The sequence below is a fragment of the Seriola aureovittata genome, chromosome 9 (assembly GCF_021018895.1).
Source record: "Seriola aureovittata isolate HTS-2021-v1 ecotype China chromosome 9, ASM2101889v1, whole genome shotgun sequence".
NCBI classification, from domain to species: Eukaryota; Metazoa; Chordata; class Actinopteri; order Carangiformes; family Carangidae; genus Seriola; species Seriola aureovittata.
Window position 1 is genome coordinate 80606 of NC_079372.1, and position 26088 is coordinate 106693.

The 26088-nt window shown below is 39.3% G+C and overlaps 1 protein-coding gene across 2 annotated transcripts; it reads left to right on the forward strand.

The window, feature by feature from the left end:
* The first annotated feature begins 586 nt into the window (after nucleotides 1–586).
* Nucleotides 587–16872, forward strand: sgk2a (serum/glucocorticoid regulated kinase 2a). 2 transcript variants are annotated; one of them, XM_056383976.1, is made up of 13 exons: nucleotides 587–724; nucleotides 2372–2409; nucleotides 2950–3011; nucleotides 3393–3450; nucleotides 4142–4225; nucleotides 8269–8400; nucleotides 9656–9768; nucleotides 9889–9925; nucleotides 10030–10116; nucleotides 11478–11573; nucleotides 12384–12539; nucleotides 14145–14234; nucleotides 15340–16862. In XM_056383976.1, the coding sequence occupies exons 2-13, from the start codon at nucleotides 2395–2397 to the stop codon at nucleotides 15505–15507; spliced, it is 1098 nt and encodes a 365-aa protein (XP_056239951.1). In that variant the 5' UTR covers nucleotides 587–724; nucleotides 2372–2394; the 3' UTR covers nucleotides 15508–16862. The 2 variants fall into 2 exon arrangements, with proteins under 2 accessions (XP_056239951.1, XP_056239952.1); XM_056383977.1 differs by lacking the exon at nucleotides 8269–8400 and having other exon boundaries at nucleotides 15340–16872.
* The last annotated feature ends 9216 nt before the right edge of the window (nucleotides 16873–26088 follow it).

A 26088-nucleotide genomic window follows, 5' to 3' on the forward strand; every position in this document is an offset into this window, starting at 1 on the left:
TTGACACTAAGGCTTTTCTCCATTCACTTGCTGACAGAGGAAAGTGTGTCTGTGCTCAACACAAAGCAAGTTTAAGAGGAGTAATTACAAGAGTGTTTTGTGACATGACAACTACTTTAAAAGCCAGTGAATACAGTGAACCTTAAGTGCACCTCATAGAGACATCTTGTGTTTAGCAGTTAAACCTTTGATATACATGTATACATACACATACAGACACACACACACACACACATATATATATATATATATATATGTATATACTTAAAAAAGTACTTTAAATTATTTTAGTACAATTAAAGAGTAAATTACTAATTACTAAAGTACACCTGTGAAGTTGCTCATTTGAAATAAGTGTGAGAGCAGAGTCCGTTGTGTGTATTGTATTTGTATTTCTATATTTTAGAAAGCTCTCTGTATTTGTGCAACAGAAATATACAGTACATAGATAAACAAAGACAAAAAAATTACTTGCTACTTGCCTTATTTTGAAAGAGCCGAGCAGAGTAGTTTAGGCACACATACACCACCCCTCACTGACAGCCTTGCTTGCTCCACCTCACTTTTAAACTCTGGAACTCTTCATCAATGATTCACTCTCAGGAAGTTGACCTTCCTGAACTGACCTCAGCCTCCTGCACTCTCTCAGTCTGTTTTGAATCCCTTCAGGTTCCTGAACTGAGCACACTGCCTGCACACTGACCTCCTCATTCTCTGCACACAGGTGAGCAAAGTGGTCACCTGGATTATCTGTGCGGTGCTTGTTTATTCCTAAATTACAGAGACTGTTTTCTGCATGTTCTGCTTGTGTTGGTAAGGTCTTTTTGAAAGGGTTCTGTTAAAGCAGCATGCTAAGAGCCTTATTGTGCTGCTGCATTACAGTGCAATCCAGGAAAGACATCTGAGATACTTATAGTGTTTATAATGACCTCAGGATATTGAGCTCCCTGTGATATCACTTTTAGGCTGATATAGGTTTATATTGGATTCATAGTCATATTTTTGTAGGTTATCCAATCTGTACTGAGAAACCACATGAATTCTTTTTTAATGAAAAGTCTTAATATTATTAAAAAGGCGCTGTAGTAAATAAATATTTAAATTTGACTTGTGGCACTGATACTTTTATACAGATTATTCCTGAAAAAAATGTGCAGATTATGGATCTTTTCTGTTTGGGGTTCAAGGCTGTGAAAGAAAGCTTTTCTTGTCTGATTGCACTGCAGCTGGTTTTTGGAGTTTGGCGTGATTTTGTGATTCAGAGTCTCGTGCTCACTCTGAGGAATAAACCTTTGGACAGAGAACAGCTGTTTGCCTCAGGAGGTTTTACCTTAATGTTACTGGCAAATGATAAGCAGCTTTACTTGCCTGTGGAAGATCATTGTTATGTTATCATAATTTATTACTGTGGAGTGGGTGATGGTTTTAACTTGCTGGCATTCCCCCTTATTTATTAAGAAACCTTTGCTTTGAGGTCTCAGATTAATTCACTATGACTTGAAAGCCTATTCAGGAGTTGCATTTTATTTTTGACTTGCAGTGTCTTTATCAAAACTCCAAAGTCAACAATGAACATGCTTTTACTTCAGAATATATCTTATGTATTCACCTTTTTGGATTACATGTCAGTAAGATGTTTTCTTTAGGTAGATGTATAAAGGTAAATGTGGACAGACTGCCATAAACATGAGAACAATTTGGACCATTTCAAACGATTTAAACAGCACTGTAATTCAAAAAAGTCTTAGTGACAGGAACATATACCAAATAGATTTAGATAATGCCCAGATGTTGCACAGACATTAAAACTAATGATGCAAGTTCTCCATATAGTGATCTCCATGAGTGTCAGGGATTTTGAATATTCAGGATAAAATCTTATTTTCATCATATTTTTGTGGCTGCACCAGGATTGACTAATATACTGTAGATCCAAAGTATGGAGCTTCAGCTCAAGTAATCAGGACCTTTATTTCATTTTTACACACACACACACACACACACACACACACACACACACACACACACACACACACACACACACACACACACACACAATATCCTTCATTGTGCTTCTGTTGTTCCAGCATCTTGTTCTTTACAAACCAGAACTACCAGCTCCTCTAGATCCTCAGGTTGTCACACTGAGGTCAGCAGCTGATGACTCAGAAACACACACACACACACACACACACACACACACACACACACACACACACACACACACACACACACACACACACACACACACACACACGCCAAGCTTTTTATGACTCTCGTGAGAAGAGGGTTGTAGGTTAGAATAACAAACTTCAACAGTTGCTGACCTCCTCTCCTCTCTCTTCATCTCCTCTCCTCTCTGTTCTCTCAGTGACAGTGGAATGGATAATAGCTATGGCACACAGTAATGTGAGTATCTTTGAGCTGAGTTTTGACACTGTCTCTTTTATGTTACTTGTTCCTAGATTTGACTTTGTTTGACTCTGGGCGGTTTAACCATGTGACAGAGGAAACGTCTGATGCCTAACTCCAGATTTCAAAGAGGTTGTTTGTTTAACAAATGTCCGAATGTTAACAAACTACATCCCCGGTATCCGGTTTTGGGTTATTCTCTAAACCAACACTGTTATAATTGAATTGGGTGACAACTGTGTGGAATGCATGAAATATATCAAACAGATGATCTCCAGCAGTGAGAGGTTTTCATCAGGGGGTCTGTAGCTGCACAGTCGTATGCTGTGATGTGACTCAGATTTTCATGTTTTATCTTTAGGCTCAATATTTATATCAACATTGTCACTGTCACTGCTGCTGCTCAATGGTGCATGTGAATAGAAGTGGTTGTCTTTAAATACCACTTATTTATTGGTTATGTATCTTTAATTAGACAAATCAATGCAAAGTGCAGATTTCTTTAATTTTGTTGACTTGTGTTTTATCTTCTTCCAGTTGCGCTCACCGTCCTCCTCTCCTCATGATGACATCAATCTGGGACCTTCAGCAAACCCACAGTCAGTAGCTCTGCTCTCATGGCACCAGCATGTAACTGTTTTTATTGTAACACACAACTATACAGATACCAGTCCAGCAAAAACAGAATGTTACTGTCTTTGCTGGTGGCGTTTCTTTGCTATTGATCCTTCTGAGAAAATTCTGTGACTCAATTTAGTAAAACTCCAACAAACACCATCATTAATGACTGTTTATATTCTGTGTTTATATTCTGTGTTTTATGCATCAGAACATTCTTGAAGAAAACACCACTTTTGTGAGAAGGGCCAGTTTTAACAAATGACTTGCTGGTGACTTTTCCAGCATTTGTAAGTTACTGCAAATACAGTGCTAATATTGTATAATGCATTTCATAGATTACTCTCTCTCTCTTGTGTCAGTGCCAGGCCCACTGACTTTGACTTCTTGGCTGTCATTGGCAAAGGGACCTTTGGAAAGGTAACACTGAAACAATTACTTATTCATCTGTCTCTCCACTGAAAATATTTTTCTCTCAGAGGCTTCCTTATTGTAACTGATTCACTTCACATATGCGCCAGAGAAACTTCTCAATCTGGCATGGGGTTACGTTACATAAAATGATAAACCCTTTAACAGGTATTAATGGTGGGCCATATAGATTAAGAGTTCCTCTCTGTGGATCCAGTTTGCAGCAGCGATTTTATTGTAGTAGAAAGAGGGAGAGAGATTGGTGACAGGGTCAAAGAGAGTCTACGTGCTGACTTCTGTCTGATCAAAATGTACTGTCTGCTTCATGAATTATTAACTTTACAATCCATTTAGGCCTTTTAAGGTTACCTGAACATCACCCAGTCAATGGAACAGCAAATTACTAATACAATGCCAGTAAAATGGCACCAAAGGAGTGTTTCACATAAAGAATACAATAAACTCTTAATATGAATTCTTTGCTTTGTTGGCAGGTTTGTATTTAAACATGAAAATTATGTTAATCCTGTTTAGGGTGAAGTCTTTGTTTTAAACACTTCTCAGATTTCTCAGTATCATCTGTTTGCACAGATCACATATCTGTGTTGTATGTGCTGTTCTCAGAGGTTTGATGCGTGTGTGGAGATGGTGGCAGAGACTGTTTACCAAACAAATCACTCACAAACAAACCTTCATGCAGGTCCTGCTCGCCAAGCTCAAAGCCGACAACAAATTCTACGCTATCAAAGTGCTGCAGAAGAAAGTCATCCTGAAGAAGAAAGAGGTGGGCTTTTGGACATTTCCAATCTCAACTCAGCTGTTCCTTTCTGAATTTATTATTTCTTTATGAACACCAACCAAACAACACAAATGCTCAGGGCCCATATTCACAAAGCATTAGTCATGCTAAAAGTTTTTACCTAAAAGTTTTCTCTAAGTCCTATTCACAAAGCTGCTGAGACCAACTTTTACTAAGAAAAAGCAAAAACTCCCAAGCTCAGAGTGCGACTCCATTGCTATTCTGCTTGCAGGAACCATAGCGATTGGTTGATGAAAGACCGTCTGTACCAGTGAAAATGAATGTGCAACATCCTGCAGTGATAATAAAAAGACCACTGAGAAATAAACAAATACAAATTAAATAATGACGAATTAGGTGCTATTTAGTAGTGCGTTGTCCAAAATGCATCCGTATGATGAGGTTTGTGTCAACCCAGGAGAATTTAATTTTACTATATATTCACTGTAATGTAGTTGTAGTCCCGGCTGTGGGTTGAGGTGTGTGAAGATTTCCCCTGTCTCCCACCAGGTGACATCCAGGTGGAATATAATCCTTTCAAACAGCTGCCTCAGGTCACTCTTCATTAAGATCCATGACTCGCGTGTAGATCCTGGACACACATCCTTGTGTGTTGATGGTTTGATTTTGTTTTCCTGTTTACAAATCCCTCCTTGTCTTGCGATGGTGCAATAATTTTACATGCGTTCTATCTCTGGCACCGATCACAGTGGGTAGACTGACCATGAAGCTGCTTTATTTCTCTGTAATTGTTGAACATCTAAAAGAAATTGTCCTATGATGTCAGGTCAGAGCGCATTTATTGTTAGGTGAATAGATTGGTTTTTTTCTGTTGCCAACATAGACTGTAAATAAAGATGGGTGTAGCCTCCATGATGTCACCCATAGGTTTCTGAAGAGTGGTTTTGAAGCTCAGAGGGGCCGTACCGCCGTCGCCATCTTGCCATTACGTGACTCCGCCGAACTCCTGGCTAATCCAAAAATAGGAAAGGAAGAAGACGCGTGTCAAACTGAGACTTCGGGTTCATGCTGGCTTGGGGCAGGCATATGCTCACCCGCCTATCACTCAAAGTGGCATGCCCTTAATTGTGCAGAACTTTAAGCCTTAATAAAATTAAAATGAGTGAGTTATATAAAAATTCACCCTGTGTACAGTTGTCATGAAGGAGGAAATTAGCTATGGAGACCAAAACTGATTTTTGTACCAGACTATAAACATGTTTCTTTCTGCATTAAAGTTGGGGGGATTAACTTGCTTTTGGAGCTTTCAAGCGGCCATTCAGAGAACAACCTCAGAGGTTGAAGCTTGGTTGCCAACTAGCACAACATTGCCAAATACTTAATTTCTGCATTTATCGGGTAGTTTCAGTTAGTTGGAGATGTTACTTAATCCCTCACAAACTCCTCAATGATCATTATTCCCTTGTGATTGAGTTTGTATCTTTTAAGTAATTCAGCATCGTTTAAGGTTTCCAAAACACTGCAACGTGGAATGACAGCAGCCCTTTATGATTCTTTGTGATTTGGTCTCAGTGGGTTAGGAGTCCTTTCCACTATTTCTAACTTCTCCTAGGCTTAGGAGCTACTTTTAGCCTTAAGATGCTTCGTGAATATGATTTTCAGAAACGCACTGTTGTGGCTTAAAAAATTAACTTTTCATTTGAATCCCATCAGATCAAAATAATGTGAAAATTATAAATATACTGCTGCCTCTAAACATATGAACTAAACCGTCAAGTGATTAAGACATGATTTTTTATTGGGTTCATAACCAGGAAATCCTTGAGAATAAATGAATGTATTTTGAACTACACAGTGCTCTGATGTGCCAGGGTAAAGTAGATGATGGTGGAAAATTTCCCAACTTGAACCAAAAGAAAATGTGTGTAGTATGTGTAGTGTGTGTAAGTATCTTTGAGTGTTATTAGTAAACAGTGTTTTGACCCAGCAACATGATCTGAATCTTATCTTATCTACAGCTTGTTCTGTACAAAGGACATATTTTATGACTCTGGGAAAACAAACTGAGCCACTTGTGTGTTCATCCAACAACTGAAAGAGATTCTGTCCAGACGCTTGTTGTCCTTTCATTTGGAGCATTTACTTCTTGCTCAAGTTGAAGCGTTATGTGGCTTTATGAACAGAGATGGTTAATCCATTTCATTCCTCCTGTAATTTTCTGAAACTTAAATTACAACGTCAGTCCTCTAAATCTAAATGACATTTCCCTCATTAATGTGTCCTGACTCCTAACTGAGCTGCATGGCGCATTTGTTTGTCACTCACAGGCTGATTAACTGTCATTTACTTAATTTTAATTCCAGTTTTTATCCAAATAATTACATAGATTCAGCATTTCTCGTACACAGTAAAGAGCTCCTGTAAAACCCAGACATTTCTCCTCAGTGGTTAGAAAGCTTTTGTGATTCATTTCTGCCTTTAAATGAAGAATTATTAAAAAACTCGACTTGATAAATCCAGTTTATTTTTAGGACAGTGTTAAAATAGTGTGGAATATATATATATATATATATATATATATATATATATACTGTATATATATATTAAGATATTGAAATAGAAAATGTGACATTTTTAAAAGAAACTCAAAATGTCCTTGCTTGTACTGAAAATGATAAAAAACAATTCAAATCAAAATGTATGTTTCAAACATATTAAATCATAATAATAATTTTTAAAAATAGAAAAAACAAATCCAAACTACAGATATTAGAACGCAGAGTATGCAAAGATTTAACAAATGAGAGTATCTATTGCATTTTGTCACCTAAAACACTGTAGGAAAGTGCTTAATGGGGCTATGTTTTGCTATTGCTACATAGCCAACATTAGCATTAGCAGCTGTTTACCTACTCTAGAGAAAAGATTATGAGTTCAGCATCAAACTTCATTCCTTTACTCTCCAACAGCTGTTTCCAGCAGTGGAAAGCTACTCCAATGTTAACTCATGTTTCTTCTTGTTTCTTCAACTTCTTTTCTTCTACTGAAGTTAGCATGCTAATTAGCTAGCCCTGGCCCACTCCAGCCTGTCTCACCCTCTCCAATAGTGACTGACTAGCCTCCAATCTGTCCTGAAGACATAGCACTGCTCACAGGACATATTATAACCTCTTGTATTGTACAGACAAAGAGGGCTGAAGCTCTTGTCAAGTGACAGTAGCTTCCACCTGCTGCTGACAAGAAACCAATACATGTTGCTCTCAAATTGAACTATGTCCCACAAACCACCACAGCAAATACACTTCAATTTGTTTGGAAATATGTATTTTCTCTATGGCTGGGATATTTGTGGCGTATACTCATCTCCATCTCACTGGCACATCAGAGTTTTGTAGTTTTTCTCACACAGCCTGGAGGTGATGCCAACATGAAGAGACACAGTTTCCTATTGGTTCGTCTAGTTAAATATTGCTTTGTCTCCTCCTCATCTCTTCATGCTTGTGATCCTACTCCTCTCCTCACATTTCCCTTGTAACTCCTCTCTTTGACGCCTCCACTCTATCCTCTCACACATCTTCACACCTCCTCCTCACTACCTTCTCTCCTGCTCATCCTCTTCCTCAGCTTCTTTGCTTCTCCACATTCAGTTTCTTCTCTCTGCAGGCACAAATACTGTAATCTTGTAGTTAGCAGCTTCATCTTGTTAGCTTTCTCTTGGGTACACTGTTGATATTTCTGATTGTGCATTCATCTTATTTCATAAATAGACTTGGAATTTTTAATCTATAATGTTGTGTGCCATCCCAGATGCCAAGCTGGTGATGTTGTGAAACCATTGACTGAAAAAGGCATTACAGCAACCGTGGTATATAACTCCAGTGATTTCACACAGATAAGGAAGAAATCATTCAATCACTATTAGCTGCTCCTCTCGTGGTCCCTGATTCATATGTATTAACAACATACGCAACTTACACATAACACAAAAAAATGCAAGCTAGCAAAGGTGTGTTTGTTCCCTTCTCTACCTTTATTCTGTTTCTCCTTTTTCTCTTGTCTCTCTTTAGCAAAAAAACATTATGGCTGAGAGAAATGTGCTGCTCAAGAGTTTGAAACACCCGTTTTTGGTTCGGCTCCACTACTCCTTCCAAACCCCAGAGAAACTCTACTTTGTCCTCGACTATGTGAATGGGGGAGAGGTACATGTCTTAAACTGCAAAAGTATATACATGAACATGAATAAATTAATAACATCAATCGACTTTGTTTTTACATCACATGTATTTTGTGAATATAAAGCACTTTGTACAATATAGATAAATCACAATCATGCTCACTTTCAGACATTAAATGTTTCCTATAATAAACAAGGCAATTATCGGTAAGATTAGCACTTTGTAGACTTAATAGTGTGTTAGTCAGATTACCTGTGACATCTAGTAACATCAGATTACCATGTCACAGTAACAACAAGTTGGACGGGAAGCAACAGGATTGATTTCTTTATTGTGAGATATACATATATGATTTTCTCAGTCTGTATAATTGTACCAAACTACCAAACTGTCACTAATTATTTGACAATATAGTCCGAAAAGTTCAAAACTTTGGGAAATATGCCTATTTGATTTGTTGTAGAAAATTAATACAACTCTCACATCAAACAGTTACCTGCATCTGTCCATATATCCGCTGACAAATGAACCACCTCTATTTTGTTTGTTAAATTGTACAAAAACCAAAAAATACCTTTGGTCATAGGCAGGCTAGTTGATTCCCCCTTCTTTCAGTCTTTCTGCTAAGCTAGGCTAAACAGCTGCTACCAGCAGCAGATGGTATCATTACCTTATGGAATTCTCCATAAGAAAGAAACAACAAAACAAATGACTGAGGCTATCATCTTAAACTAGCCTCTTAAATAAATTCCTGGGCCAACTGTATTAAAACTATAACATTATTCATTGCTGTGTAGGTTTATAAAGCTGTTAATGTCCAAACCTAGAATGAACTGGAGCTAAAACTGGTTTAACATCATATCATGTTATTGCTGTGTTCAGCTGGGACACACCAGGCTGCACCATGACAGTGTTTTAATAAGTAATCCTTTATTCACTAATAACAAATAAAAGCAGACACAATTCAATGGCGTGCAGCCACCAGAACTGTTATCAAACACTCAAATTTTTCTTTGTGCTGCTATGCTGTTGGTCAGGTGTTTTGGCCCAGACAATAGTTGAAAGTATTTATTATTTGTTTATATTAATATTTAGTTTTGCATGATGTGTGTAATCATTGCTCTCCCTTCCCCTGTCATTTTGGCTGTCTCCTTATCTGTAATTTCTCTGTCCTCTTCTATCAACTCTTTTTAAATGTCTTTTTTATCCATCCATCCATCCATCCATCCATCCATCCATCCATCCATCCATCCATCCATCTCTTTCTGTCTCTCTGCAGTTGTTCTTCCACCTGCAGAGAGAGAGATGTTTCTCTGAGCCCAGAGCGAGGTTCTACACCGCTGAGGTAGCGAGTGCTATAGGCTACCTTCACTCTCTCAACATCGTTTACAGGTCTCAGACTGACAGACTCACACATACAGGCTCACGTATTTCTTAAAATATGAGATAAATTCACAAGTGATTCATTTTTGCTATCTACACTGATAATATGCTCATTTGTGTTCACTGTAGAGATCTGAAACCAGAGAATATTCTTTTAGACTCTCAGGTGAGTCAGATTTGTCAGGTGTTTTGAAATTGTAAATTTTAACTCCTTAATTTGTATTTGTCACTATTGTGTGAAGAATGGCTGCTTGTGTTCTCTGTGTACAGGGCCATGTGGTGCTAACAGATTTTGGGCTGTGCAAAGAGGGTGTAGAGCCAGAGGGAACCACCTCCACTTTCTGTGGGACTCCAGAAGTTAGTAAAAAGTACACATATAATTAGGAAAAGGACATCAGAAAGACATACTAAAAATCAAGTCATATAACATACATCACTCATGTTTAAACTTGACTGACACCTACAAGTGTCAGAATATTTTATATATATTAATAATAAATAATAATAGTACATTTAATTTATATAGCCCTTTTCAGTACACAAAGACGCTTTACATGAGTTAAAATGAACACAGAAACATACTAAAAATATGCAGCATACAACCTTATTACATATTAAAAGCAGTTCTGAAGAAGTGAGTTTTGATTAGGTATTTGAACATGGACAGATCGGTGCAGTCTCTGATGTGTTTGGGAAGAGAGTTCCAGAGGGAGGGGGCAGCTATGGAAAAGGCTCTCTCACCCCAGGGTTAGGGTTAGGGAGTGTGATGGTGGAGAAGGCCAGTGAGGTTGGAGGGGACCTGGTAATGGAGGGCTTTGTAAATGAGAAGAAGGTATCATAGGAGTGAGAGTGGGTAAGCAGGCGAGCAGCAGAGTTCTGGATATACTGGAGTTTGTTCAGGACTTTGGATGATGAGCCATAGAGAATGCTGTTGCAGTAGTCCATTCTGGATGGATATTCTGACTCCGAGGTGTGTGGGGAGGAAGACAGGGGGGAGTTGTCTGTAGAAAGGCAGAAGTTGTGAGTGGTTTTGGTGACCGATTTGGGACCAGTGATAACCATGTCTGATTTATCACAGTTTAGTTTGAGGAAGTCTGCTTGCATCCATGTTTATTTTCAGTTTTTTTCAGTGAGGCAGTTGGTCAGAGTGGAATAAATTGCAGTCGTGATGGATTTTGTGGAGATGTAGAGTTGGACGTCATCAGCTTACCAAGGGGGAGCATGTAGAGGATGAAAAGGAGAGGACCAAGCACCGAACCCTGGGGGATGCCTTGGGACAGAGGAGCGGTGGAGGAGGTGCAATTGTTATATTGATGAACTGTTATCTGTTTGTGAGATATGACATTAGCTAGGAGAGGGCTGTACCAGTGATGTTGAGGGAGGATTCAAGGCAGGAGAGGAGAATGGTGCGGTTGATGATGTCGAAAGCTGCAGTGAAGTCAAGGAGGATGAGGATGTTGAGGTGACCAAAATCTGAGGAGAGGAGGTTTCTGTGCTGTGTTGTGAGTGAAAACCAGATTGAAATGGTTTGAACAGATCATTGGAGGTGAGGTGAGCTTACTCTAATTGATGAGTAGAATCTAAATCTTTTATCGACTCAAACCTACTAACTTGCAGTCAGATTATAAAGGTCAGGTTTAGTAAGTCTTGTCTATCTCCTCCTAAATCATATTAACTCTTTCTCTTTTCCTCTTTTCTGTCCGTCTCTCTGTCGGCAGTACTTGGCTCCAGAGGTTCTTCGTAAAGAACCATATGACAGGACAGTGGACTGGTGGTGTCTGGGAGCAGTACTCTATGAGATGATCTACAGCCTGGTACGTGTTCGTGTGTGTGGTGTGTGTGGTGTGCGTGTGTGCGTGTGTGCGTGTGTGCGTGCGTGCGTGGTTGATTTATGGGTTATGCCTTTTGGAAATATACAGGTACAGTTTATCTTTGGTTGGCATTTAAAATGTAATGGTATTTTGGGAAATGTGCTAATTCACTTTTTTGTCTAGAGTTGAAGAGAAGTCGATGAGAAAATCGATACCTTTCTCGTGTCTATACACTAAATATGAAGCTACCAGAATCTCTGAACCTCACAAATTTAATTCATTCAATACAAAAACTGAAGTGTAATCATAACTATCCTGTTTCCAGTCTTTATGCTAAGCTAAGTTAGCTAGCTGCTGTCAGTAACTTAATATTTCCCAGACATGAGAGTGATATCGATCTTCTCATCAAACTCTGGACAAGAAAGCAAATAAACGTATATGCCTGTGCCAACACCATATGCAGGTCAAGTTAATTTTTATTTATATAGCGCCAAATCACAACATAAGTTAGCTCAACAAGAGATGCACAAGATAAAGTTCTGAAAAATGTCTCTATATTGCATTTATGTGTACATGAAATCTTTATCTCCCTTTCAGTCATGTGATTAAGACATAGGCTAAAACCTGTATATCCCTACAAGTAACTACGAGTAATGAAGTGAAGCATGACACAGGGAAATAGTGGTACTAAGAAAAGTTTACATGAATTTTCTGTTTCCTTACAAGTCTACATATCTATGGAAACTTTCTATGGAAAGGTGTGCTAAATTGCATTTCATACAAATGACATCTGTACTCGTCCCTTTGCTTCAGCCTCCTTTTTACAGTCGTGATGTCGGTGAAATGTATGATGGGATCCTCCACATGCCACTACCTCTGCCTCCAGGGAAGTCTGAGGCTGTCTGCTCCCTGCTACTGGGTCTCCTGCAGAAGGACCAGCACAGGCGCATCGGGGCCATTGCTGACTTTGTGAGTGTGTTATGTCTTTCAACTTTAGCTGTAGATTGAAACAAATGGTTTCCCAGACAAGACATAAGCCTAGTCTTAGACAGAGAATATTTTCAAAGGAAATGCATTACATTTTGCTTTAAAGACTGCCTGTTAGTCTCCCACTCCATCCTACCCTCACTGAACAAGGCTTAGTTCTTTCAAAAATATAAAACATTATTTAAGTGGTTTGAACTTTTTCTAAAGGACACACCCTCCGACAAAATTTGAAAGATAATCAGACACCCAAAATGACCTCACAGTTTCTTCCATCCATGCATCCATTTTCTGCCTCTTATCTGGGGTCAGGTCGTGGTGGCAGCAGGTCAAGCAAAGTAGTCCAGATGTCCCTCTCCCTGTGAACGTTTTCCAACCCTTCCTGGGGATCCCAACGCGTTCCCAGTTTTATAATCTCTCCAGCATATTCTGGGTTGGACATGCCTTCCAGGCAGAACCCAGCTTCCAATGGAAAGCACCCAGTAGGCACCCTAACCAAATGCTGAGACCAACTCAACCGAGCTCCCTCCAGATGTCAGAACTCTTCAGCCTGTCTCTAAGGCTGAGCCCAGCCATCCTGCGAAGGAAACTCATTTCAGCCTCTTGTATCTGAAATCTCATTCTTTCAGTCTCTATCAGAGCTCATGACCACAGGTGAAGGTCAGACTGAAGATCCACTGGTAAATCTAGGACATTGTCTGCTGGCTGAGCTCCCTCTTTACCTCAACACTTTGGTACAACACCTGCTTCACTGCTGACGCTGCACTGAAATGCCTGTCAGTCTCCCACTCCATCCTACCCTCACTGTGAACAAGACCCCAAGATGAGATGAGAGAAACTCCATTCCAACCTGAAGACACTACCATTTCCTGGCACAGAACATGACTTCAGACTTTTAGGTGCTAACCCACATCCCACCCACTTCATACAAACTTGCCCCAGTGCTTGCTGAAGGTCCTGGTCCAACAAGGCCAGAGCCACATCATCTGCAAATAAAATTTGCAGATTTAGAATTCTGAGGCCCCCAAGCCGGAAACACTAGCCCCCCCCAGCTGCACCTTGAAATCCTGTCCATGAAAATCACAAAGAGGATTAGTGATAAGGGACAACTTCGGCTGAGGCTAACACCAGGAACGTGTTTGACTTTCACGGAGAGACCCCTCTCACTTTGGTTATACAGGGACCCAATAGCCCCGGAATGTATTTTCTGTTGTTTTGAATTTTAAAACTGGGTGTGCACTGCTTGTGCAACTGGGTTGGGGGTTGCGATCAAAATGATAGCGAAGTAACTGCGCAACCTGCTATATCCAGTTTTTTTATGGCCAGACCAACTAATCAGATATAACAAGAGCAACATAAAATACTTTTCAGTTATTTTGGGATTTTTGGGATGAGCTGGGATGATTTGGTGGGGCAGTGCAGGCCAGGCCAGAGGCCTGGACATGCTGATCCCTGGCTTTGAAGATTTGTTCATTATTTATTTCTCATACTTATTCTGTGGGAGTGTGGGAATGTGTCTGAATTCCTAATGGGAAGAATGCAAGTATATTTACACAGTACATGTGTAACTTTTCTTTCTTTTACTTACAGTTAGAAATAAAGAACCACACATTCTTCTCTCCAATCAACTGGGATGACCTTTACCACAAGAGAATCACTCCTCCTTACAACCCTAATGTGGTGAGTTATGTGTGGCTTCTTCTTTGTGAACTTTAACTGTCACAGACGGGCTCAGGGAATGTGACAAGAAGGGAGTCCACATTAAAAAAAGGTTATACAAAAAATGATTACATGTAAAGGTTACACAAATAAACAATGGGGTGTGGAGACCAGCAAGTTTAGCCATGAAAGCATCACATGAGAGAGCAAGTGAGCACATAGGCCAGCTTTTATAGTCTGGAAGGCCCAAAAACTTCATCAGATGAAGACTGTCCCATGTCAAACACATTGCCTGCTGAGGTCGGCCAGGACAACCTCCGAAACAGTGGGAAGGCCGTCACACTGCACTCTGCTCTCTGTCAGCTGTGTGTGTCTGTCTAGACATACTGGTGCCTTCTCAAATATCACAATCATTTACCCTACCTCCAGGGTTTTTCTCACCCACAACACATTTTCCAGTAGGATCAGCCAACATAACCCGCCCTTTTATTCTTCTCTAAACCTAAGTTATTTTCCATATTTTCTTAAATCCCTTATCCTCTGAGGCTTCATATTCTTTACTTGGATTGCAATCCAAGCTAATTTCTTTGATTAATGTAATTTTTATTATATTATTTTTAACTCAACTCATCCTTCACATTTGTCTAATAGGCCGAATAGAGGCACATTTACAGTTCGATGTTCTAAGTTTTATAGCTAAAAATCTATTTTTGTCAGTTCAGTCATAGTGGCTTCAAATCATCATTGAGTGTACAAACTGTATGTATGTAGCCTATTTCTTCTTCTTTAAATGTTAGAAACATCATTTATTGTGCATCCAGAGGGTTTTTCTTGAGGGTAACCTTCACCAATGCCTTCCTTTGGAAGCAACTGGTTATAGGCATAGTAACTTTTATTTGTCTGAAATGTATTGTTATGATGGCCTGACAGGTACAAATGAACACTTGAAACGTTGTGCAGGTTACAGTTTAGCCACTGTCCTAAATGAGTGTACACAGTATGTGTACCTCCAAGAAACCACAGCAACATTAATAATGATTTAAACATTTAACAGCAGCCTACTTCATAGAGTAAGTGACCTGCCAGAAGAAACTTCACCTCATGACCTAATTTTTTCCTCTTTCAGAGAGGCCCATCCGACACTCAGCATATCGATCCAGAGTTCACCAGAGAAATGGTTCCTAACTCTGTGAGTCGGACCCCGGAGCTCAACGCCAGCACCAGCTCCAGCTCCAGCTCCAACAACGCCTTCAATGGGTTTTCCTTTGTCGCCAGTGAGGACAGTTTTCTGTGAGATCCTGACAAACAGATCAAATAGAGTGATCACACTTCTTTTGAGTTTAGATCTCATGAGAATAAAAGCTCCTCATGTACTATGGTAACCATTGCAGAAGTCCCACAGTGCATCTATCATGTTTGACTACAGGGATTTCCAAATTGTTCCTCGAGGTGCAGGAAATCTTACCAAATATACAGGGCTCATAAGAAGTGGGAGCATCTTTAAGATGCAGTGCAAATTATTTTTATTCCATTCATTTGCAAATGGATGAAGAGGAAGTGAAGCAGAATTTACACAAAAGATGTTTTATAATTCTTTTATACTCTGTTTAAAAAGAGAGAAAAAAATCACAACATCCTCTTCCTGTGTACATCCAGACACTATGTGAACACTAATTCTAATCTGTGAGTTCTCCAACACTTTTACCAATTCCAGTATGGTTTTCTAACCCTAACCCTTCCTTAAAGTATCTTTGACCAAATATCAATGGAGGTGAAAAAACATCAAAAAATATTCTTACTAACAGATATATAACACTGTGAGTCATGCAGAAGGTGTGAAACAATGGCTACTAGTCCTCACAACAATTAACCTATTTGTTAATATACCATGATGATGCACTGCTGATAAAAAAACACTCCATGTTGCAGACCTTTATGCCTAAACGTCAGCTAACTGCACCTCAGTGTGCACATGATGTGGATAACATGGTTTATTATGTGGATCATTGTTTTGTTGTCTGTATTGTAATTGAAGAAAGGATAGATTATTTCAGTTTATAGATAGCAGCCATTAATTTGTCATTAATTAGTTTTATTTTATGATATGTAACAGGCTAAAACAGTTCATGTTATCATGAAAATACTGTGTCTTACATCTGTAAATATACAGTAGCAGCTTTGCAATCAGATTATGTACTGTAGTAATGTGATTTTATCAGTGTAAATCATGAAGTGCCTCTCTGCACTAAAACTGTAATCCTGCATGCAAACTTGTTATTCCCTGATTGATCATGTAAACAGAGAGACTGACGTTACACACTGTCGGGTCACGCTGCCAGCAGCAGCATCATTGTGGGTTGATGATAGCGATGCAAAAATCCATGTGTGTGTGTGTGTGTGTGTGTGTGTATGTACATAGAAAACTTGTTAATAAATCTAACAGCTGTCAAAACATTTTCATGTTCTTTTGAATGAACCATTAAATATGATGTGTACATAACAGAAACAATGTTTTTGATAATTAAGTAGTGTGAGGCTTGTAGTTTTGCATTTTACAAGTACAGTTGTGAGGTACTTTGACTTTACTTGAGTATTTCCATTTTCTTCTGTTTTACCTCCTTCTTCCAGCTATAAGCACAGTGTTTTAATTATTTTGTATATAAAAGACAATCAGCTTTCAAACAGGATGCATATAAATGTGTATATATATATATATACACACAGGCACACGCACACACACAGACACACGGACATTTGTCAAATTTTGAATCAAAACAGGTTTGAATATTCTTATTATATTACAAAATAAGGATTTTTAGGTCTCAGTTATAACCAAAAATGTCTTTTGCCGAGTCAGTTCCACCTCCACCAAGTCCAACAAAAATTGTGCTCACACATTATAGCATTAGTGATAACGATCATGTAAAGTTACTTTGCTTTTATTCTGGTGATAATAGGCTTCTTTTGTACTTTGCATATGATTCTGAATGCAGGACTTTTACTTATAACGGAGTATATTTACATTGTTGTAGATCTGAATACTTCCTCCATTGTTTTATTAAAACGACTTCCTCCTTTTTCACTTCCAAGTAGGTGTTCAAAGACTGATTATTCTGGACTTGACTAAAACCTGATCATATTATTGCAACTCTGTTGGCGGCAATCATGGCCAATCCCATTGGCGCTCAGCAGTTTCACAGCCATGACATACTGATGGTTTGATATACAGTGTGTTTGCATGCTTGGATGAGTGTGTTACCAAGGGTGTCAACAAACTGCATTCATCCATGAATGGTGCCAACAGAACAGGCCTGTACTATGAGGCAAGTTCAACATACTCAGGATAACTTTTAGTTATCTGGCTTGACTGAACCTGATATTAACTGTCCTGATAACCTGTACTTACATGTCATAAATCAACTGGCTCAGTTAACCCTGGGTTCACCTATCCATTTATGAGTTGTTAATTATAAGCAACATCGTCAGAACCATGAATGAAGTACTTTATACGATAGGAGTACAAATGCTGATACTTGCTGGTAAATTCGGTTATAGCAATGTCCAAAAGTGATATTCAACAAGGTGAAATGTAAACAATATAATCACATGACTGGAATAGACAATATTATTTCCATGTCTAAATATAATTTCTATTAAAGTCAGACTAAAGATATATATTATATAAAGATAAATAAGTGCATGAATTATCATTATGTTTGAGTATTTTTGCTCCTAATTCTGATGATAAACAAACTGTTATGAACATGTGATGCAGATAAAACAGTTAAGGTTAATGTAAGACTGTTTCTGCTGCAGAGAGGAGAGAAATAAAAGAGGAGAGAAGTAGTTGATGTCTGATGATAATCATGGAAATAATAACAGTGTGTGGCTAATTTTTCTAATCAATGACATCAGAGGTTTAGTTTTTATTTCCAGTTGTGGTCACAGAGTGTTATTCTGAGCTGCAGGGATGAAGAAGAGAGTTAAAACTTCATCACTGTCAGGAATCCTGACAGATTAAAGAATATTTGTTCAATTAAAATGAAGCTATAATAGTTATTATATAGGCTATTTAGCGTGATAAACTCTCTGTGCATTTTTCGAAACCTTTTTTTAAAACCAGAGTGGACAAATGGAAAGACTGAAACAGGAAAACTATTCCAGTGATTTTTTCTATTTTATATCTGCTGCTCTTTATTATCGATCACTTTATTGTAAACTCTTTTGACCCTGTCAGGATCCTGTAGGAATGATGACTCTGTTTTTCCAGTGATTTGATTGGTCACTAGATTGGCTGTTGACAAGTTTTGATCTGATCCTCTAAGTTAACCTGTGCCAGAGCAGTTTAGGAGTTCAGTGTAAGTTACCACGGTGATTTACCTTGTTAACAAGTGAACCACTGTCATAGGACTGAAAAACCAGAGTTAAACCTGAAGTTACCTCGATAATGTCTAATCCTGCTTCGTAGTACAGGCCTCGGGTTGGATAATTGATAGCATATGAAACAATTGAAACACTCAGCAGGTAACAGTGTTGTTTATTTCATGTAGAAAAAACCAACAGTTTAACATGTTGCACATCATTTGTATGTTTTTCTGGTCTTTGTGAAATCAGTACTGCATCATTTCAGATATATTTTCCCCACACCTTAATTTAAAAGCACACACGCCTCTCATTTCTAGTAAACAATGTCTGAGCACTACTCAATGCAACATTAACTCTAGAGAGATTTGAATAATGCAACTGAACAGGCAACTTGTGGGAGGCAACATGCAGACTAGACTTTTGGCAACAAACTTGTTTCATTACACAAACACACTGACATTTCATTGTTCTGCTCTGTACATATGTTAATAATGCCTGATATCACTGAGTAATGCAAGCATGTGCTGGTTCAGCAACAAAAAAAACCATTTTAACATCTGAACACTAATAAAAATCAGTCGACTTCATTATTTACACGTGTGTTTCAGTGAAAAGGCTAATGGAACAGAAAGTGAAAAGTATAAGAAAGTGCAGAATGAAAAGGGAGCCAGGTGGAGACTATTGGCATCTGGGTGGAAAGCATGCAGGTGGGTAATTGGTGTGGAGATGGCAGGTGAGTATAGTGGCAGGTAATGGCGGTGGATCTTCAGCAGGAGCAGGCACAGCACTGGTTCTGGCAGCAACTGAAGTGAGGAGAGACACTGGTGAGTATTTTCCCAAAGAAGCAATCAAATAAGATTTCTTTCACTGGAGAAAAAGGCAGCCTGAAGAGTTACTACATTGAGAGCGGAACAATCTGGCAATGAGTGAGTGAAGAGCTGGGCTTCTAACACAGAGCTTGATGAGTAACATGTGTGTCAGGTAGTCAGTGCTGTGCCACTACCATGCTGTGAAGCACACGCATACACTCACACAAAGAGGAGGAGGAGACACAGGGAAAGCGACAGGGAAAATAAACACTGGAAACACTAGGGGTCACAGAGGGGCTGTGACAATAAAGCAATAAAAGCTTGGGTAAAACAGAGATAACAGTGAATAGGTAGAAGAGCAAAAGGCATAATTCCTGGAAAAGATTTAATGTAAAACAGATTTTCAAGAAATGCATAAAAGATGATATTGTTGGTTTGTCACCATCTTTTTGTTATAGCTGTTTTTTCTCACTTCAGTTATTATCACTGTTTTTCCACAGCAAAACAAAACAGCCAAAATTATATACAACTTGCAAAAAGTTGCCTGTCTGGTTCACAGCCCCCCTCAGAGTTTTGCACTACTACTACTGGAGAGCTGTTGGCCAGAGGCTTGTAACTGATGAAGCCGCTTGGATAAGAGGCGAAACGTCTTCCACAGACAAATACAAGTCCAGTTGCCTTCGATTTAATCTGAGAAAGAGATAACTATGACCTGGACGAATGAGAACTTGCACAGACTAACTGCTAAGAGAAGAGCATCTGATTATGGTGACACTGGTTGAATGAGATGAGTATAAATAAACTGACCTGAAATGACTAAACTGTTATGTAGTGTGTTTCTTGGGTCATATATTTTACTGTAGGGGATGTGTGTAAAATTTTGATTGTGGTTTTAATGTGGCACTAACCACAAGGACAGAGGGGAATTATGTGTCTGGATTACCATTTGAGTGTACTAAGGGTCCCCCTACCATGTGCCATCCATAATCAGTGACGAGGTCTTCGTTACACTATGCATGAATCAAAATGTTATTACAGAAAAAAAGGTCACAAGAGGATTATAGAATACAAACAAAATTTACATAATTAACAGTCAATGTAAAATAAGTCTAACCTGATACAAAACCAAAAGAGATGGTAATTAGATTTTCAAATTACATTTTATTATTATTACATATATTTGAGATGCAGTTTCAAACGGTGGTCACCTTAACAAGCAGACTCCATCCATCCATTTTCTTTCGCTTATCCTCTAGTAGGGTCACAGGGGGGCTGGAGCCTATCCCAGCATCTTTTCGGGCAAGAGGCGGGGTACGCCCCGGACAGGTCGCCAGTCCATCGCAGGGCAAACACATAGAGACAAACAACCATTCACACTCACAGCCACACCTATGGTCAATTTTAGAGTATCTAGTCCCCATTTGCATGTCTTTGGACTGCGGGGAGGAAGCCGGAGTACCCGGAGAGAACCCACACAGGGGAGAACATGCAAACTCCACACAGAAAGATCCCACGTCCGAGCCGGGACTTGAACCCGGAACCTTCTTGCTGCGAGGCAACAGCGCCAACCACTGTACCACCGTGCAGCACTACAAGCAGACTCATTATTTTTATTATCGAGGTATTTTTTATGTTCCAGGTGTGATGAACAGGTCAATTGTCTCTTTTGTTCCCCTGTATGAATAAAAAAACACCTTACCATCTTCTCACCATCTGCATTGCTGTAGAACTGCCCCACTTTGTGGTAAAAAAATGAAATGCAACATATGATTGGACAGAAGTCAAGGCTGTGTGATACATACATGCAGAACTGTGTGTAACATAATTTCTCACATTTTCAGTTACACCACTACCATCTGGGTAACATCATTATACTATAGTACAGTATTCAGTAATTCAAATGATGCGCTGGCAACAAGTGGCAGCAAGTCCGCATAGCTCGTATTTTTTTGCAATATATATTTGTATATATTTCGTCATTTCATCTGATGGAGAAATTAATGTACACAAAAGAAGAACTCCTGGCTTTAAAGTTTACCAGATATGGATTTAAACATCCCAAATCAGCTGAGCTGAAGATGCCATTCTGTGGATGCAGAGCCGGGGCTAAGCTAAAGGCTAGGAGATGGAGATATAAGCCTTTTCTACCATCGATCCTCATGGGAAATGTCAACTCCCTGGCTAACAAGTGTGATGAACTGGAGGCACTTGTGAAGAACCAGCGAGCATATTGTGAATGTAGTATCATGTGTTTCACAGAGACCTGGTTAAATGACAACACTCCCGACAGTTGTGTGGATTTAACCAGCTTCACTGCAGTACGAGCAGACAGAGACACCAGAGCAAGTGAAAAGAATAAAAGGTATAGGTAAGGTATTCTGACTGAATAGATGGTTCATCCCCAGTCACACCACAGTTAAGAAGATCTGCTGTCGGGATATTGAACTGTTGGCAGTTGGTCTTAGACTGCACTAAGTACTGAGGGAGCTCTCACACATCGTCGCCATTGTTGTTGACATTCAACCACGAGCAGAGACTGTTGCTTGTGACATCATTCACGAGACTGTTGAGAGAGTACAGACCCAGCACCCTGATGCATTCATTGCAATATCGAGGGATTTTAACCATGTCACTCTCACCTCTCACCTGACTGGCTTCATTCAGTATGTTGGCTGTCCCACAAGGGAAAATAAGACACTGGATCTGTTGTATGCAAATGTCAAGGAGGCCTACAGTGCATCAGCTCTACCAACACTTGGCAGATCTGTAACACAGTGTGTTACACCCCATTGCCGGGGAAAATGATAAAGTAAAAAGGTGGAAAAACTACACGAGCACGACACGTTAGCATTTAGTGTGTATTCTCTTTAGTCAGCCATGCTGCTTCCCGCTCAACACGGAACAGGCATCAACAATCAATCGCTGTACAGCACATTTGCCACAGACTTGATAAAGAAAATAAAAACAATTGAAGTTCAAAAAAATTACTTATGCAAGTAAATGTTGATAGAAGGTAAGTAAAAGGTTGTAGATTGTTAATTACCTGACAAGACCACCACAGTATGTCAGGCTGGGTAACTGTGTCTCAGGGACAGTGATGAGCATTACTGGGGCTTCACAGACTGTTCTGGCTCCGTTCCTGTTCACCCTGTATACGGTGGACTTTAAATACAACTTTGAGTCCTGCCACATCCAGTAACTCAGATGACACAGCTATTGTGGCGCGTATCAGGAAACTGAGGATCTGGTGATGGTGAATGAAGCAACAAGAACTGCCTCCTTCTGAACACCTCCAAGACCAAGGAGATGGTCATGGACTTTCAGAGGTCTAGGCCCACCCTTCAGCCAGTCAACATTCAAGGGAAGGACATTGAGGTGGTGCACACTTATAAATACCTAGGTGTGCACCTGGACAGTAAACTGGACTGGTCCCTGAACACAGATCCCATCTACAGGAAGTGGCAGAGCTGGCTCTTTTTCCTCAGGAAGCTCAGGTCCTTTGACGTCTGCAGTGAAATGCTGCACATGTTTTATCAGTCAGTGGTGGCCAGTGTACTCTTTTATGCTGCAGTCTGCTGGGGCAGCAGCATGTCAGACACGAGCACAAAGAGACTGGACAAGCTAGTAAAGAAGACTGGGTCTGTGCTTGGCAGGAGTCTAGACTCACTCAGGACTTTTGTGAAGAGACGTATAGAGGCCATCTTGGACAATACCAACCACCCTCCTCACAACATTCTGGTAGGACAGGTACAGCAAAACATCTCATCTCACTGCAATGCAGAAAAGAGAGGTTCAGGAGATCCTTTGTTCCCACTGCCATCAGGCTATACAACACCTCAGCCAAAGAAAAGTGGACTAATCTAATTATTATTGTTTATTTATTTTCAACTGTTATCATTATTATTATTATTGTCAACAACGAGCTAATAGACATGAATTTCCCCTAGGGGATAAATAAAGTATCTATCTATCTATCTATCTATCTATAGTTTGGATGAAGATAACAGCTTTAATGTGAAATTCAGGTGCTAAATGTTCAAACCTAACCCTAACACTAACCCTATTCCAATTTTCTATGTGCGAAGCGAAAAAACATTTGTGGATCTCAATTTTACACTTGTGGATTTGCATTTTACACACACAGAATTTTGAAACAAAACTTTCCACCAGTCTGAACGAAAAATCGTTTTGTATTGCTCAGCCACTTTCAGAAAACTTGTGATCGCCTGCTGTAGACACCATTTCAGCTTTTCACAGTAAGAGCACACAGTCTTTTATCAGCTGTTTTATTTTCCCCAATAATAGGCCACAAGTAACGTGCACTACGTTAACGGTTGTAAGATAAGTGACAGGTCCTGGTTAAGGCCTTTTATAGGATGGCTGGTGTTTATATTTGTTTTAAGATTATGTATTTGTGGGAAAATGTGACACTTGTCATTGACACTTGGTCACATGACTGGTCATGTGACTGGGTGTCAATCAGGAAGTGATAAAACGCTGGTTGCCTCAGTGGAAAGCCCGTTTCCTCCCGACTTGGCTCTCCCTCTCATACGGGGTGACAGGCAGACACGAGGGTCCTGTCCGTCAGGGTGAGGCAGCGAAGCTGACGATAATGCTCAGTAGTTTTAGCATTTTTGATCATTTGTGGCTCGGGCTTGTGCTGGCCTTTTGTCTGTCTCACCTGTGTGGCCACATGTCCGTGTGCTCCGGCGCTCTTTGTGTTGTATTTTAACCTGTGTGGACATGGTAACGTCACCTGAGAGTTATGTTAAATATATTTTATTTATGTTTCAGTTCAGGATTGACGTGGCCATTGATGCCCACTGTGGCAGAGGTGCACAGAGACTGGTAAACAAATATACATGTGTTTATTGTAATGTATTTTTTAGATTGTAGTATTCATAAGTGTGTTATCCCTTTTTTAATAGTGATGCACTGGATTTCTCCTCACTCCTGCATTATTTAATTATGGGAGTTTGTGTATCTTTGCAAAGTAGGCTTATATTTTTATTACTTTTTTAGTGTCTTACTTATAAGCAATATATTGAACCTTGGCCTGGCAACTAATGCATTTCTGTGTTTTCTTTAAAGGACCAGGCCAGTCACTGTTTTCTACTGTTAATTTGCTTTTTTTTGTTGTTTATTTTGATTTGTAGGCTTGAGGCATTTAGTATTTTCTAGCATGATTGCTGTATTGTATGGTAGTCATTTTGGATGGTGATGAAAGCTAATGTTTGTTCTCTTCGTATCTACAGTTTGACTTTGTGAAAGGCCGGGTCTGCATCAACACACAGCCCCCTTCCTGTGGTGGGACCGCACGGGTGACACTCTGTAGTGGTGTGTATAGTTGTCGTGACACTGCATGTATTCCATTGCGATAAATCTATAGAGTTTAAGTGTGTAATGCTATTTAATGTGTAGTGCATCTGTGTGGTGGTAGGTCTGTTGTCTCCCTTTTCTGTCTCCCACTATTGTTGCTGTGTAGAGCCGACCCGCCCTTATTGTGAAGAGAACTAATTGACTGAACCATCAGCGGAATTGTTCGTTTCTTATTGCCTCATCCCTATATTTTATGGAAATTTTATTTATCTATTGTAATAAAACCAATGTGTAATAGTCACAAAAAGTTACTAAACTGAAATGAAATTGTTCATTTATGCTGTGTACCATCTTCATTTACTCCTAGCCAGTAAAATCTAAGCTAATATCAATCTTCTTAATCTGTCAAAAGAAAGATGAGATTCATCAAGAGGTGTAAGCATCAGCCTAGATTGTTACTGGCTATGAGTAAATGAGGATGGCACACACAACACTTTTATTTTCACCTTACAAAAATTACACTTTCAGAGTGAATTTGTAATTATGCAGGGCCAGCCCAAAACCTTTACTATACCATACTACAACATCTGAACATTACATGTCTCAAATTGATATTGATATAGTAAGCAAAACTAGAGAGATTTTATTAGAGGCATTTCTAAGTGAAATCTCCAAATTGTCAACCCCAACCCTGAATAAAAAGTTCTAAACACACACATAATAATAAAATTCAAACATTTCTGATATATGAAATACAAATAGATATGCTGTGAATACAGCTGTTTCACTGAGTTTAGTAAATCTGTGTGAGTACTAGATTCACCTACCAAATGGAGACAAAAAACATGTAATTACCTAATCGCTTTGGTAGGGACACCATGCAGACCTTCCCCCTTGGCAGACATGAGCACAGACGGCTGGATTGACTCAATATGAAAGCGAGGCACTGGATTGTCAGCACCAGACAAAACTTGCCCATGTGCGCTGTGGAACACATTATGCAGCTACATTATGCATATTGCATTTGCAGTCAATATTTGTAGTTTGTGCAATGATTTTATGTCTTCATTGGTTTCTTTAATATCTTATTTTGTGTAAAGCCTTATTTATATTGTATTTATAATTGAATTTATGTCACTTGTTTCTAATACGTTTTTTATTTTGTGGGTTATTTTATATTTAAAAGAAAACAATCTTGAAGATAAAGCTATGCAGTTTCTGTGTGAGTGTATGACCATTGATAATGAAATTGACTGCAATGCATAGGGCACCAAATTGGTCAGGGAAGAAAGAAGAAGACGAAAGAAGAATTGTTTTAGGAAAACTGTACATCAGGTTCATGAAAATGTTCTTAAACTGCAGAATTGTGCGCACCTGTGTTC